The 17727-nt window shown below is 36.5% G+C and overlaps 1 protein-coding gene across 1 annotated transcript; it reads right to left on the reverse strand.

The window, feature by feature from the left end:
* Positions 1-801: 801 nt before the first annotated feature.
* LOC140894334 (uncharacterized) lies at positions 802-2538 on the reverse strand. The gene is made up of 2 exons (XM_073302832.1): positions 1820-2538; positions 802-1318 (listed from the first exon to the last, which is right to left on the reverse strand). Exons 1-2 carry the CDS (start codon positions 2536-2538, stop codon positions 802-804), a joined length of 1236 nt encoding a protein of 411 aa, XP_073158933.1.
* Between the last annotated feature and the right edge of the window lie 15189 nt (positions 2539-17727).

The following is a 17727-nucleotide window of genomic DNA, read 5'->3' on the forward strand; positions in this document are numbered from 1 at the left end:
CATAGAAAATTTCCAGTAATTTTCGGAATTTGCTGCTCCATACTTTGGCTTCTTCTTGTCTTTTTCTAAATATCTCTTAACAATGTTCCATGACATCCACATAACATTGTGTCCATTATATGAGCAAATTGAGACTTCATAAATACATTGATAGCTTCAAAATAACTTCCAATAATTTATTTGTCAATAAATCTAATCTGCAAAATCTCACTTTAAATGGTTAGTAACAATTAACCGAGTTTTGTAATCATCAAAACATAATATTATGAGACTTGTTAATGCATTAAAAACATTAATCTCATCACACGAGATTTGTATGTGTTTAAGGCGTAACAATAGGCTAGCGACTTCCCAAGACTATCACAAGGCTCACAATGACCTTCACTATGTCATATACAATTCACAAGCCATGACTCATGCGTGCTTAAGGATATTCAAGAACTACATCAAAGTCTAATTTGCATTGGATATCAAAGTGTTCCAAGGTTAGCAAATCATCTATTTTCAAAAACATGCACGTCATCAATTAGATATCATCATGGGCTAGTGAATTTCAACAGTCAAATTCATCACAAACTATGAGCTCTAAAATATTTTTTTTTTAAAACGGCTAAATTCTCTCAATGACTAGCTAAGTCCTCTCCCCCATACTTAAAATCTTACATTGTCCCAAATGTAAGAAAAAAAAATGCAAAACAAAAATAAATAAAAACTAAGAATGAAAGAAAATACTCCCCTTGGGTTGCCTCCCAAGCAGCGCCTCTGTTTACAGTCGTCGGCCCGACTGTATGCTTCAGTTCATCAAGGTGGTTCATATCTAGTTCCATTGTCCACCTTCACCCACTTGAGTAATTTTCTAGTTAATTTCGTCTCATGCTTTCTCTTCTTGTATTTCTTGGGGATTCCTTTTGATCTATCTAGAGGAAGTTTCGGCTCAGTTTTAGATGCCTGCAAATCAGAAAGAAAAATTTTAGAATTCGAATTCTCAGCAGGTCTTACAACAATCTCCTTCAACTTATCCTCAATTACAAACTTCTTTTGTCCTTGTGATAAGTGATCATTGACATCAAGAATATTAACATCACTTTCACAACTAGGATTTTTCAAGGTATCAAAAATATTAAACTTAGCAATTTCCCCAACAAATTCCATAGTGAGAGTACCATTATCAACATCTATGATAGACTTTGAAGTTTTCAAAAATGGTCTCCCGAGCAAAGTTGGGCAATTCAAATCATTATTTTTCATATCAAGCACATAGAAATCAGCAGGAAAAATCAAATTACCAACTTGCACAAAAACATCCTCTATCACTCCTCTAGGAAAAATAGTAGATTTATCAGTCATCTGAACAACAATGTCAGTTTCAAGCAAGGGCCCTAGTTTTAAGGAAGCATAAACAGAGTATGGCATAACATTAATCGATGCTCCTAAATCTAACATGGCTGTATCAAGCTGAACATATCCTATCTTACAAGGAATCGAGAACATACCTGGGTCCTTGCATTTTGTAGGTAACTTTCTTTGAATTACGGCAGAGACCTGTTCTCCCAATTCAACTTTCTGACATCCCTTCAGTTTTTGTTTTCTCTTCATAGTACACAACTCTTTTAAAAATTTAGCATAGCGAGGTACTTGTTTAATAACATCTAACAGTGGAATATTTACCTCACATATACGAAACACTTCATACAACCCCTTAATTCCTTCATCCTTCCTAGACTCTTTTAATGCTAAGGGAAAAGGGGCTACAATTTTATACTCAGAAAGAGGAGGAAACTTACCTTTTGGCGCTTTTTGAATTATTTCATTCCCATACATTTTGGATTCCTCCACCTCTTCCTTCTTTACCGGTGTTTGAACCTCCTCCTCATGGACCTTCAACTCTCTTCCACTCCTCAAAGTTATGGCACTCACGTTCTCTCTTGGGTTCACCACTGTCAGTGATGGCAAAGCATTGGAATGTTGTGCTTCCAACCTGCTTATTGCTGTTGCCAACTGCCCCACCTGAGTGTTCAAGTGTTGGATACTTGCTCGAGTTTCATGTTGAAAAGTTACAATATTAGTAGCAAGATCCTTAACAATGTTTTCTAGAAACTCACCAGGCGTTGGAACTTGAGGACGTTGTGGTTGTGGAGGATACGGTGGCCTATAAGCTTGATGTTGCTGAGGTGCCTGAGGCCCAGGCTGATTTCCCTGTTGGTTTCGGTATCTCAGATTTGGATGATCCTTCCAGCCAGGATTGTATGTGCTGGAGTATGGATCATACTTCCGCTGTGGAGGTCCAGGAAAACCACCAGTAGCATTCACATGTTCGAACGACTCCTCTTGAAGTGTGGGACACATGTCAGTAGCGTGCCCCATCGCATTGCAAATTCCACAAACTTTCACCGTTTGTCCATTCCATACAGCCATTTGACGCACAAAAGACGTCAGTTCAGTCAATTGTTGTTCAAGGGAAGAAACATTTACCTCATTGCCCCGTCTGGGCGCATGATCACTCCTGATGGTTCCAAATTGTTGAGAATTGGCAGCCATGTTCTCTATCAGATTCCTCGCTTGAACTGGAGTTTTATCCATAAAAACTCCTCCACTAGCTGAATCTAGCATACTCCTATCATGAGGCAACAAACCTTCATATCACAATTGAATTAATTGATTTTCACTTATCTGATGTTGCGGACAGCTAGCACAAAACTTTTTGAACCGCTCCCAGTACTCATGAAGTGATTCCCATGCATATTGCTTGATCACATAGATATCCTTCCTGATGTTGGCTGCTTTAGAAGCTGGGAAGTACTTCTCCAGGAAAATTCTTTTAATCTCAGTCCAAGTCGTGATGGATCCAGAGGGTAAATAATATAGTCAATCCTTAGCAGCACTCTTCAAAGAGAAAGGAAAGGCTCTCAGTTGGATCTGCTCCTCTGTCACTCCATGGGGTTTCATACTTGCACAAACCACATGAAGTTCCATCAAGTGCTTGTTAGGGTTCTCACCTGCAAGAACATGAAAAGAAGGCAATAAATGAATTAATCCAGATTTAAGCTCAAAAGAGGCATTATTTTCTAGAGTAGGAAAATTAATGCATAAAGGTTGTTGATTGGGATCAGGAGGTCCCAATTGTCTCAAGCTCAGATTCGCATTGTCAGTCATCTCTTCTACGATGTTTTCAGTTTGATTTTCGTCCTCCTCCAATTTCTGTCGAGCTTCCTTACTTCTTCTATGGAGTGTTCTCTCTATCTCTGAATCGTAATGGAATTCTTCTTCAGAAGATTCTCCTGTAAGCATGAACAAACCAGAGTAGCACTGGGAGAAAATAATATAAATAAAAAATAAAAATAAATAAAAAAAACAAGAACACAAAATAAATTAATAGCTTTCCCCGGCAACGACGCCAAAATTTGGTAGCGCTTAGTCATATCACGCCCAAATTAACCCAACTCAGATTAACTAAATAAACATGTAGTAGCGAGAGTAGGGATCGTTCCCACGAGAAAAGTGAAATTTATTTGTGTTCTTAAAAATACTTAAAATAATTAAAAGGGGTTTGTTGGATTTTATAAACTACTATGCAAGAATTAAAATAAGGAAGATCAAATAAATAACGAGACTTGGTATCGGTCGACTACACCCTTGAAATTATTCATTCGATCATCGATTCCCTAAAAATAATTAATTCACATTGAATATTCATCATTGGAAATTTAATTCCTGTTTCACCTTAATTTTAGTTAACTAGACACCAGCGATCTAAGTTAACCCTTACCCCATAAATTAACCCAATACCAGCGATTAGATTTAAATCCACGATAGCATTTAAATGAGTAAAACTGATGAATCTAGAAAACACATGCACCAACAGATGTATTTAATCTAGTCAATTGTTGTTCCTACGATTTAACAAATTCAACAGCAGAAAATATTAATCATAGTTGCTTCACAAATCAGATGATTCAAACAATTACGGATTTAAATTCTAATTTAGCAATAGATTGTATAGCAAAATCCTAAGGTGATCAATCCTAAGATCTCACATACAAGCATGACAATGAATCCAAAACAACTCTTGATACGCAATATGGAATTAAACAATGAAAACTGAATCTCACAAATTACATAACTCAAGGGTTCGTCTTTCTCAACCAAGTACTAAAACTTAGCCACAACGATTCATGAATTTTCTAAAAAAATTCATGAAAGAAAATTAAATCTAAGGAAAGAGAAAAGAAACCTAGCCGCCAAGAAAGTTCTTCCACGTTCTAAGCCTCCCAATCTGATGATTGATGTCTAAAAAATCGGAATCAAGACCTAATAAAAGTCTAGAGTCTAAAATAAAATTCTTCCCGAACAGATCCGCTCGCTCGATCGGTAAAATGTTGCAGATCGAGCGAGCATATTTTTTCCAGCTACTGTTTTCATAATTTTTTGGTCGCTCGATCGGTAAAATGTTGCAGATCGAGCGAGCTATTTTTTTTTCAGCGAGGAGCGATTTTGAAAAATTCATATCCGAAGATCTAGCTGTCGGATTGAGCTGAAATTTGGACAGCAGGTTCACAACATCTTGAATTTCTTTCGGAACGGTGAAGATCGGATTTGAAGCTCTCTAAAATTAAAAATTATTTTTGGATCATTGTTGCTCCGTAATTCTTCTCTTATCTCGCTCTTTCCTTCCATCTTTAGCTCATTTTCTTCACTTTTCCTATATCAAATCACATACCATGATTAGGAACTATAACATGGATTTAATCAATCAAAATACACCTAATCATCACAAATTAACTCAATCAAATATAGGAAAATACCATCACATCAGTCCAACCATCCAATAACCGGATAGGGTAAACACCCTATTACAAGATAACACAAGGATACTAGTTCAAGATGATCATGTATGCAACATAATATCATGACATGTATATTTAGATAAAGTCATGCCGTATAATCAGATAAACCATGCCTACCATGCAGCATAATATCATGACATGGATATCTCAAATAATACTTTTGTACATTTCTAAGGCAGATCCCAAAAGCTCCCATATAGGTTCCAAGCCTACCATGCAGTACTACAAATACATAATAACCAAGCATTATCTAACATGTCAAACATCATCTATCATGTTCTAAAAGCCTTAATTAAACTATAGCATACTCCTTATTTTCTATAAGGAGCCAGAGCTATACATTCGTTTGTCGTCAGCTTGATGATGTCGAACTCTCCATAGCTTGGGCACAACCTTGCTATGACCCCTGGACACCTCGCCAAAGTTCCGCTGCCTGGCCACTACTACGGACACTGTCCGCTAACTATAAAAATACTACTACCTACTCCAACTCTTAAATAAAAAGTCCCGAAGCCCTTAAAATAGAGCCATTATGAGAGAGGAAAGGCTTGGAATGACTAAAAAATGGCCAAATCCGCCCCTATTAATAGACATAGATCGAAAGCTCCGATCCCCCCAACAGACGTTACGATCTTTATGCAACCGCCATGTGTCACAATCTCATTGAAACATGTTCCTCCAACACATCGGACGATCCGATCTCCAGATCGGACGGTCCGATCTGTGCCACATGTCGACTCCAACTTGACACCTAACAGGGGGAGATCGGATGCTCTGTTTTGACATCGGACGGTCCAATCCTGTCCGAGTTCATTTTGCAATTTAGTCCCTTCATAAATTTCTAAATCACGTTTAAGTCTCTTAATCTTGTAAAATGGAATCGGGCTAACACATGGTATTTTACTTCAACTCTAATAAATTTACACAAGATGAGTTAGCCGAAGCATTGCATGACATGGAAAATGAGTACAAGAAACTGTGCTTAGCATTATAAGAAGTTAAAGCTAAGCAAAATGACCTGCCAGACTATTAGACTGAGTCTGACTGAGAGGTGTTGGTTGAGAAGATCAGTCTTATGCTAAACTTTTGGGATGATTAGGATTAATTGAATATTTTGAGAATTCGATTAGATCTCAATCGATGATATTGAGATTTTATTGATGTATCCTATATTGTTCTTTCGAGAATGATACTTTTATTGAGTTTTAAGGGAAATTGTATGAATTTATAGTATTGAAGTGGTTGAGGAGTTATTGTGATTGATATTTTGGAAAGAGATGAATTTGAGAATTGTTGGGAAGAAATTCTTTTTGATAGAATAAGAGGTTGATATTAGTGTTTTTGGAAAGACAACGAATTCAGTTACAGTTGAGCCATCCTTCGATTAATCTGAAGATTCTTGAATCCTATTTTAGTTATGCATCCTTGATTCGCATGACTTTGACTTCGATAATTATTGCCATTTGCCATCGATTGATATTCCGAGTTTGAATTTCCAAAATTCGTAATTCTTGAGAACTTGAATTTTCTTTCTGGATATTGATATTGATTCGGGAGAGTTTCGATTATTTGATTCTTGAGTGATCTAGATTTCTTTGATTGGGATATTTGAATATGCCTTAGGACTGAGTCCTAATCGGTGACTGCGTGCGGATTCCTCGTGAGTGAGGCCACGTTGACAACCATGATTTTGGTTTGTCTTGTTATTGGGCATGATGTAGTACCCGTTGACGGGTGATCACGTGATTTTATTATTATTGATAGATTGGCTCGCATTATTTGTTCATGGAGCCCTGATTTGATTCACTCTCCCTTAATTGAAAAATGCAAGTGAGTTGTTTTCACTTAGCAAGGATTGTTGTTCAAAATTCACTCGATTTGATAATAATGATTTGAGCGATTTTTGTGATATTAATTTGATTCTGTAAGGCCCAAAAATATTAAATTATTAATTATGGGATTTGATAATTTAATTCCATATTATGGGCTAATATTGATTTAAGAAGTGAAAGAAATTATAGATTTAATTTCCGAGCCGAAAATATTTAATTTGAAATTTTCTGGATTTTGAGAATTAAATTCCGAGAATTCTTAAATTAAAAAAATAAATATTCGATTTGAATATTTATGGAATTTGAGATTAAATTTCATATTTTTGGAATTAAAGAAGATTAAGTTTGAAGATACAACCCGATCAGGGACTGATTTGAGAATATCGAAGATTCAAGGACTAAAGAGCAATAGGCCGGGATTATTGATTTAATCTAAATTTATTTAATTTTAATCCAAGTATATTTAATTTGGGAATATTTTGACTTTCGATTTAAATTCTAATATTCTTAAATTATTTTGGATTGAAATTGAATTAAAAAGAAGGTCGAGGACTGAATTGCAATTAATGAAGACTTGAGGGGCTAAATTGCAATTTATGCAATACATATCTGATTCTTAAATCATATTGTCAGCAATGAAACGTGGAGATGGCATATGTATTCAGAATATTGAACAGAGGAAGCCGAACCCTTCTCTTTGCTTTTCATTTCCGATTTTCAAAACGCCGTAACTTTTGATCCGCTCGTCCGATTTTGATTCCGAAAAGTGTTCTGGAATCCTTGCAACAAGGCCTTCGATTTGATGTAAGTATTTAATCATCTCGGCATGTTTTGAAGAACGAAATTTGGTAGAGATCAGTACTTTGTTATATGATCATGTTCTTGACGTGTTGTATCGTTTATTTTCGAAACCGGATCGAATATGGATTAAGGAATGAACTTGTCATGATTTCCAGCATGTATATAAAGAGTTATAGAAGCTGATTGTGTTTAATATGCTGGTGTATGAGGTTATAGTGATGATATATCACACGTTTATGAAATTAAAGAAGTTAACGTCGAATTCGATATTTCGTCGGTTACCGATATTTAATCGCTACGCCGTCGATTGATGTTTTGAAGCCGTTTTGATAGCCAATGACTGAGATAAGACCTTCTTTGAAATGTTATCGATGATATAGAATTTTTATTTCTCAGTTTCAGATGAGTTTTGAAGGCTAACGACTCACGACTCCGAGTTGTATCGAAGAAGAAGACGTTGAGATTTGAAGCATTCAAAACAGAAGAAATACGAAGGTATAATGACGACATCGCGAGTCAGGGACTTTGAAACTCAAGAACGACTATTATTGAGTTATCCCGCCAAAATCACATACGTATTTATTGTTTTGATTTGATTTTGATGTTGTCGATCCATCCCAGGTAGTGGATCTTTGATTTGAGTCGATATGATTATGATACGAGACTATATTGAATTGATTCTATGCCAAGGTTGCGGTTAACCTTATTTTCTAGCCCAGAATGGCTACGTTAGATGAATATTCATGTCAAGATCGGATACGAATCTTGATGGCAATGAAGTTGAATGAATCAATTCTCGATCGATCGAAAGAAGCGTTATTTACTCTATTTGTTGAGTCGAGTTAAATAGAGTCGATATGATTTATTTAACGCTTTTGATATGTTGCTTATACTGAGATGATTTCTCACCGGAGTTTATCCGGCTGTTGCTTTGTTTTGTATGTGTGCATTGCAACAGATGGGTCAGGAGCTAGTCTGAGAGGACGTTGATAGCTCGGGAGCGAGATTTAGCAAGTGTGGACTCGGGTTTTAAGTTGAAAAACTTGACATGAAACTTATGTTTTAGAAGCTCACTTTTGAGACTTGGTGTAGCTTGTAGTTTCATGCCTTTTGAGCTATTTATTTGATGTAATAAATGCATGATTTGATGTTAGGAACTTGATATACGAATGTATGCATGTTCTTAGATTTTATAACATGTTTTAGACTTGAATTTGATAGTTGGAATGGATTGAAGGGATCAAATTGCTGATAAAGGAACAGAGCAGATTTTCTGCCCAAGATTCGCCCGGGCGGCAGAAAACTACAGCCCGGGCGCACCCCGGGGCTTAGCCTACTGTTTTGGAAAAAAACAGGGGCGCCCGGGCGGCTGTTTTTAACCGCCCGGGCGCACCCCCTTTTGAAAAAAAAAAAAAAATTTGTTTGATCCTTATTCTTTCCTTATTAGATTAATGATGCTTATTCATTAATTGCCCCTTAAGATTTGAGATTAGCAACCCGAGGCCCCACAACAGGTGGTATCAAAGCATAAGTTTCTCGGACTGAGGTAGAAGTTGAGCGGGGTAGATTGAGTCACATGCATTTATAGTATTGCATGATTATGCATTACGCGATTTGATGATTTGATGATGTGATGATTTGCATGTGAGCGTGATCTATCTTTGAAATTCAACTGCCTGATTTACTGATTTGTAAATTTTTGAATTTCTTACTAATTTTGTTATAAGATTTTTCTCGGGTGATGTAAGCAACCAGAATCGAAGAGAGCATTGTTCTTTGGGTGACGTAAGACTGACATAATTGTATGGCCAGAAGAAACAGAATGGTATGGTCAGACTGAATAGAACCGTATTGCTCAGCTGAAAGAAGTATCTCTAATTGATCAGAACAGAATATCAGCGAATGAATAGATGTTATTGCAGGTAGAAGTTGGCCTGAAGTACTTGATCAGTTGTTCAAATACCTGAAAGATACAGATGAATATCGTATCAGATCAACTGTCTACCAACTTCAAGACCTAGCAACCAGCTGATAAATTTTGACGGAGAAAATTATGAAAGAACAGAGGTATATTAATTTGTTGGTAAGTTCCTAGAACATGATTTTTGTTTATAGTTCTTTGCCACAACAGATATAAATGATGAGAAAGAAAAATATACCATCTCGAAGTTGAATATTTTGAATATTGAAGAATGTTTTATTAGAATTTTCAAGCCTACTATAATTCTTTGAATTGTAGTTAATGAAAAAGATCAAGATTGAGTGAATTAATTAATGGCTTGAATTTGAAGATTATGTCTGATTAAATGTTGACGACTGAAAGATTTTATGAAAGACATAGACAGGACTAAGAGAACTGAAATTGACTGATGAAGTAGAATGAATGAAATTGTAGATATGCCACAGTGTATGAGATAATCACCATTGGCTGCAATTTTCCTTCCACAAGAGATATGAAAGTAGTTCTTTACCTCTAGTAGACCGATACAGATAACATACATTGTAGAGGGAGTTATCTGGACAAGCAGATGTGGTAGATTATATTTGAAGCAAATCAGGTTTTAAGTTGATTTGAATGAAGAACAGTTCCAGAAATATACAGAGTAAGAGAATGAAAATGCACCTGAGAATGAAATTGCAGGTAACAGATTTATTTTGTTTTAACCTGTTTATGTTAAATGGTGTAAGAGATATATGATAGCGGAAAGCTTATTATATGATGATCTCTGTATCAGAAAAGAGAATTTGTGAATTGAACTGAAGAATGGAACTATTGCTTCGATGAACTGAAACTGAACATGATTGTGTTCATATTGAAATATTTGTTTATGCTGCATGATAGATGATGATGCACTAATAGAATACAGATGAGCAGAAGAATTAAGGATAAGAAGCTATAAAATTAGATCCACAAGAACATAATGTGCATATGAATATGATGATATGAAATAGAATCTCGAATTAAGATTCTGTGATTTCGGTTTGATATATGATGTTTGATTACAGAAATATTCCGAAATCAGTATATTCGATGCACTAGATATGTTCAAGATCTAAATCAGCATTGATAGATATGTCAATGAATAGAGATGACAGATAGATTCCAATAAGAATTCGACTTTAGTTTAAGTTGTGAATTGGAATTGTATAGCGACTTGATGAATTGATGAATTGAATGCTGCTTTTGAGGTTTATAGAATAGATGATGATATGAAAAATCAGTTACAAATGAGTCTTTTATGATATTACTGAAGTTATTACATCATAAGATCATGATTTTTGAAATTCTTGATATCGATTCTGAGGTTTTGTATTCGATCTCAATTGATTTTGATGGACTCTTATTCTTTGGTAGAGTCTGACTTGTTTTACTCGTCTTGAGTTGAGATGCTAGTGAGTTGTTTTCACTTAGCAGATTGTCATTCATACTATTGTTCTTTGGATGACCTTAGCATTGAAAGAGTGGGTGCCCGGTTAGCCAAATTGTGGCTAAGGGCTTTTATGACTTTATTTAAAACAATCTTTTGTTTAATATAATTTACACTTTTATAATGGTATTGACTTTATCTTTCTTCATATTGTTATATTATGATATAATATTGTTGTTTTTGATAAAGACCTTGAATATACTATAGTGTATGTACGATGTGGTAGCACATGGGGATGGCTATCATGAAACACATCTTATAGTCACTGTATATTCTAAACTGTTCCTAGTCAATTGAGCCGTCCGCAAAAAAAGGGATAAGGATCGCTCGAGTTGAGACTAGCATTTGCGATGCCGAGTACCACGTTTCATTGGTATGGAACATAGAGATGTTCAAAGCATGCAAATGGATATTCATATGATGAATGATCGAACTACCCTATTCGGACTTTCCAAGTGGTTATCACTTATCGAGTGGATAAAGTCCGCGGTTTTGGTTGTACACCATTAATCCTTATTACTTGAAACATCATTGAGACTCTATATGCTAGTACTGTACTTTGATTCGTTTACCGACTCTATTGGGGTCATCAGGTGTCGGGATTGGGTACAGTTACGACACATATAGGAGTCGATGCTTTGTTGTCAAGGATTCACCACATACTTGTGAGTGTGGATATCCTATGCGATCTGAGGAGATATTAGTGTGACGAATCTCTGGCCAGAGTACATGATGTGTTTTAGGTTAATGGGTTATCCTAGTAACACATGCGATGTCACTAATAGATCTCCAAGATGTTATGCATACTTATCGAATCTCGAACGACTCTCGATATACCAATGGTTGTTGATTCGATCGGGATATATGGTTGAAGGGATCGTACTGTACGCTAACCAAAATCTACTGGTTCTTGCAGGCACTATCAGTAATACCTAGGGAATCATGGGGCGATGTTGCTAGGCGCTCTTACCATGATTCGATGGGTAAGTCGGAAATTGTTGTTCCGAGTCACAAGGAGTTGTGAGCCCACAGCTAGCTGTATTCCTGAACCATTGAGGGTTACACAAGTAATGCATTACTAAAACCCCGTAGAGATAGTTAAATTTAAAGAGTTAAATTTAATGAAAGAGAAGTTGGACTTCTTAACTAAAGGGAGTGAGATTTCCTAAAATGACATATGGATGGGCATTTTTTGGAAATTAATGAATTCGGATTCAGAAAAATTATCTTGACTCTAAAAGATGCAGAAATGGTTTCTGTGCACATTGGTGAAATCATTTTATCAATCGGAGTCACGATGAATTTTATATTAATTTCTATAACAACGGGCTTGGCTTGTTGGGCTTAAGTTATGGATTGTGGGCTTTAAGGAGTTAGAGTCCTGATACAATTATAACTAGAAATTATCTATAAATAGAGGTGTTGGGTTCGAAAATCAACTACATTGTGTCTTATAATTTTCGAACACTGCATAAATAATTCTAAGGGATTTTTCGAAAATTCCTTGCTCCTTTTTGAGAAAATTCGGATTTTGATTTTTGTGAAAAATTACAATTCTGAATTAACAGATCATATCTGTTTATTCTCTACGCAAAACTTCTGATTGATTTCTAGTGCAGTCAATCAGAGGGTTTCTATTTTCTGTTCGTGGACCTTATTCCGGTGATTGATCGTGACGCCATCAGTTCCCGGGATTTACAAGAAGAGCAGATTAAATTCTGTTGGAGTCCATAATCTCGTTTCGAGATTTAAGGTAAAACATTAATTGTGATTATTTGTTTTACTTGTATGAATTTAATCGTAAAAGTTTTGATACCCAGATATGGAATCGTTCCATATTAATTAAAATAAATTTTTTAAACTTCCGCTGCACCGGGTATCAATTCTAATTGATCTGAACACCGTTTTCCAACAGTGGTATCAGAGCCAGGTTGCTCAGATCAAAAGATTAAATTAATCGATTGTACAAAATTTTTAAGCCTCGTTTTTTAAACAAAACAAATTTTTTAAAAATCAAAATTTTGACGGGCAAAACAAGGGCAGCGATGTGATCTCTACCCAGCGCAGCGCTGGGTGCTGCGCAGGGCAGCGCACGGCGCTGCCCAGCCCGAGCCCCGGTCGGGGCACGGGCTGCCCGGGATTGTCCCGGGCAGCCCGGGAAAATTAAATTTTTATTTTTTAAAAAATTTTGAATTTTTGAAATTCTAGTGTTTGATCCGATCGAAAATTGTTTTCGATTGGATCACGAGGCATCGGATCGAATTGTTCGAGTCCGAAATTTTTTAAAAATTGATTTTTGGATAAATTTGAATTTTTGGAAAATTTATAAATTTTATCTGTTAAATTGAATTTTATAAAATCAATTATTTTGGTACAATTGATGATAAGATATGATCTTATGAATGGATAAGATAAAATATGATTTTATCTTTTAATTATGATGCCATTGCATGTTTATCCAATTATTTAATTATTGAATTAATTAATGGATAAAAGATGATCGATTGCCATGACCAATGTTTTAGGTTTATGTTAGGTGATTTACATTTGTCTTATTGTTGTTGGTGTTTATTAATGGGCTTGGTTTATAGCCCAATATGATTGTCATATGTAATAAAAGTGGGCCTGGTTTATGACCCGTTCCCACCCCTAAAAATTTATCCCATATTTGTCATCGAAATTTATTGTAAATTTATTAGACTTAGTGGGAGACAAAGATTTGAAGAAATGGTGGGCCCAGCAGACAATGAAGACCGAAAAAATGTAAATTGAAAGCACAATGTAATAGGATTGCATTGCATACTTGCATATCACCTAGGATTGGACTTAGACTCGTGATTGGCAACCACGGGTCGATTAGTTAATGGGATCGATCATCCTTAAATAATATATGATATTATTGATGTATGCATGTTTAGACTAAATTGTATGAATCCCGCAAGCATACATAAATTGCATGATGAGACAAATTTTTAAAATTAAAAATCCCTCATTTTAAATATGATTTAAAATTGATATCAAGATTAATAAAAGGGAATTTAAATATTGTTTAAATATTCCTACCTTCCATCAACGATCAATGTATGAGATGCTACCCGCGGATACGGTCCGGCTCATATTATTGGGGGGGCCCGTTCGTCGGAAAGTTGTACATTGGATCGACACATATTGTAAGTTGGGTGGAACTCCCATGGGATTGGCTCATATTATTGGGGGAACCACATGGCGACCGTCCATCACAACTTAATATTGATGGGTTATCTTGACGTGTCCCAATAAACGGCGTCATATTATTGGGCCCTTATTGGACATGAGGTAAAAACATGGAGGTTAATTTGGAAGTAATTGGGCTCTACCTTTTGAAAATTATGGTTGGTTGATATTATTCGAGATCATGATTTGTCAATTGGACTCCATGTTCTCACTAAGGAAAATATTTTCCCGTTTTCACTATAGGGTAATGAAATCGTTAAAATAGTGGGAGTGTAATTCATAAAATAAAATTCGCCATATTTTATGTCTTACTAAATTAATTAAACAAATCACTGATTATTGTCTGGTTCCTTTTCAGTATTATATTACGATGAATCCACGCAATCCAATGTTTTCAATTCTCGAACAAAACAAATTGACTTGCGCAAATTATACGGAATGGTTCCGTAAGTTGAAAATTATTCTAAACTCGGAGAAAATTTTCTACGTGTTAGAAAATAATCCTCCAAAGGAAGCCCCGGCTAATACAAGTCCGGAAGAGTTGGTCAAACTTGATTTATGGTGGGACCATGATATCAAGGCCAAATTCTACATGCAGGCTTCAATGTCTGATGAACTCCAGAGGCGATTTGAGGATGCCGTGAATGCTGCTGACATACACGTGCACCTCAAGGAACTTTTTGGAGCTCAGTCAAGATCGGAGAGGTATGCCACTGTCAGAGAGCTCATGAAGAGCCGCATGCGAGATGGGACTTCGGTCCGTGAGCATGGGGTGCGCATGATTGGGCTCATTGAAAAGTTGGTAACACTCGACTTGACTTTGGAGCATGAACTTAGCGCGGACTTTTTGCTTCTATCACTTCCTTCATCGTTTGACGGTTTTGTGATGAACTTCAATATGAACAAGATAGAGGCCACCCTTGAAGAGATGGTCAATATGCTTGTCACATATGAAGCCACACTAAAGAAGGATAAACCGGTACTCTTGGTTGGCTCCTCTTCTAACTCTAAGAAAGGACCAAGTGGAAAGGGTAAGAAACGTTCTGCCCCGCCCAAGAAGATTGTACCAAATAAGAAGGGAAAGGCCAAGGCTTCAATTGGAATAAAAGATGAAAATGTTTGCCATTACTGCAAGAAACCCGGTCATTGGAAACGTAACTGCAAGGAATACCTCGAACAGTTGCGAACTGCAAAGGGTATGTTTTACATTGAAATAAATGTTTCGCTTAATACTTCTTCTTGGGTATTGGATTCCGGATGTGGATCTCACATCTGCAATGATTTGCAGGTGATGACAAGAAGTCGTAAGCTAGGGATGTGTGAGACCCAGCTAAGGCTCGGGAATGGTTCTAGAGTCTAAGCCAAAGCCAAAAGAGACATTTATTTAGTTTTGCAGAATAATTTTAAGTTATTTTTGAGAGATATTTTATATGTTCCGGATTTGGTCAAAAACATTATATCTATTTCTATGGTTGATAGAGATGGTTTTTCTTGCAATTTTGTGAATGGGATTTGCAATATTTACAAGAATGAATGTTTGATTGGAAATGGACAACTTGAAAATGATCTAGATAGCTTAAAATTAAAAGACGTTCCAATTAATTATGTTGATAAACCGGTAACAACAATTAAAAGGAAGGACGATAGTCAAAACCCGGCAAACCTTTGGCATGCTAGGCTAGGTCATATTTCCTCAAGGAGGATGAACAAGCTAGTGGGAGAGGGCATGTTTGATATGTCTGATATTAACTCTCTACCTACTTGTGAGTCCTGCCTAAAGGGAAAAATGACTAAATCTCCTTTCAAAGGGAAACCTGAGCGTAGTCAAAATTTGTTGGATTTGATCCATACAGATGTTTGCGGTCCATTTAGGATTGGTACTAAATGTGGCAACACCTACTTCATTACCTTTACTGATAATCATTCTAGGTATGGGTATTTATATTTAATGAAATATAAGTCTGAAGCATTTGAAAGGTTCAAAGAATTCAAGGCTGAAGTAGAAAACAAACTAGGAAAAAGTATTAAGGCACTTCGATCGGATCGAGGTGGAGAATACTTAAGTACCGAGTTTTTGGACTATCTAAAAGAGAATGGGATTCTCTCACAGTGGACTCCTCCTATGACACCTCAGCTTAATGGTGTTTTGGAGCGTCGCAATCGAACTTTGTTGGACATGGTTCGATCCATGATGAGCTTCACTGAGCTCCCACCTTCGTTTTGGGGCTACGCGTTTGAAACAGCGCTCTTGTTGTTAAACAACGTCCACACTAAAGCAGTAAATAAAACACCATACGAGTTATAGAATGGCAAAGATCCTAAGTATTCGTACTTGAGGATTTGGGGATGTCCTGCTTACGTGAAGCAGACAGTGGGAGATAAGTTGGATAGTCGATCCTCCTTATGTTATTTTGTGGGGTATCCGAAGAATTCAATCGGATATTATTTCTATCATCCTAATGAAACAAAAGTGTTTGTTTCAAGGAATGCCACCTTCTTGGAGAAGGAGTTCTTATTGGATAAGAAAGGAAAGATGATGGAACTCGAAGAAATTCGAGAAGAACCCGAGATACAAAATAGCGATCCTACACCTCATGAATCATCACAAGACACGCCTACTACTAGGAGATCCGAGAGGACTTCTAGGCCTCCTATTAGATATGGTATTCTTCTTGAAGGGGATCAAAGTGAACCCGACATTGGATGTGATCCAAGAAACTTCAAGGAAGCAATTTCTGATGCGGATTCAAATTTATGGCTTGAAGCTATGCAATCGGAAATAGATTCGATGCATTCTAACCAAGTTTGGTCTTTAGTAGATCCTCCCGATGGAATTGTTCCAATTGGGTGCAAATGGATCTACAAGAGAAAGCTTGGGCCTGATGGAAAGGTATTGACCTACAAGGCACGATTGGTGGCAAAAGGTTATACTCAAAGACAAGGAGTTGACTATGATGAAACCTTTTCACCAGTCGCAATGTTCAAGTCCATAAGAATCCTTATTGCCATAGCAGCATGGTATGACTATGAGATATGGCAAATGGATGTAAAGACTGCATTTCTTAATGGAAACATTAAGGAAGAGATCTATATGATGCAGCCTGAGGGATACACATCCATGGGAAGCGAGCATAAGATATGCAAGCTTCAGAGATCAATCTATGGTCTCAAACAAGCATCAAGAAGTTGGAACCAGAAATTTGATGAAACAATAAAGGATTTTGGTTTCATCAAAAACCCGGAGGAACCATGCGTGTACAAGAAAGTAGTTAAGGATGCGGTAACATTCTTAGTACTTTATGTTGATGACATTCTACTCATGGGGAATGACGTAGGGATGTTGCAGTCAACAAAGATATGGTTATCAAGTATATTCTCGATGAAGAATTTGGGTGAGGCCTCCTATATTCTTGGGATGCAGATCTATAGAGATAGATCTAAGAGAATGATAGGACTTACTCAATCAACCTACATCGAAACCATATTGAAAAGGTTTTCAATGGATGGGTCCAAGAGAGGACATCTACCTATGTGTCATGGAGTTTCTTTATCCAAGTTTATGTGTCCCAAGACTGACGAAGAGATAGAGAAGATGACACACATACCATA

This window comes from Henckelia pumila, chromosome 1 (genome assembly GCF_033568475.1).
Source record: "Henckelia pumila isolate YLH828 chromosome 1, ASM3356847v2, whole genome shotgun sequence".
NCBI lineage: Eukaryota > Viridiplantae > Streptophyta > Magnoliopsida > Lamiales > Gesneriaceae > Henckelia > Henckelia pumila.

Bases quoted from the DNA above. Each gene is read 5' to 3' on its own strand.
- LOC140894334 (XM_073302832.1), bottom strand. From the start codon at position 2,538: ATGGCTGCCAATTCTCAACAATTTGGAACCATCAGGAGTGATCATGCG. The intron at 1,319-1,819 runs GTATGGGAATGA...TATTTTTCCTAG, and splicing joins GAGGTGGAGGAATCCAAAAT to AGGAGTGATAGAGGATGTTT.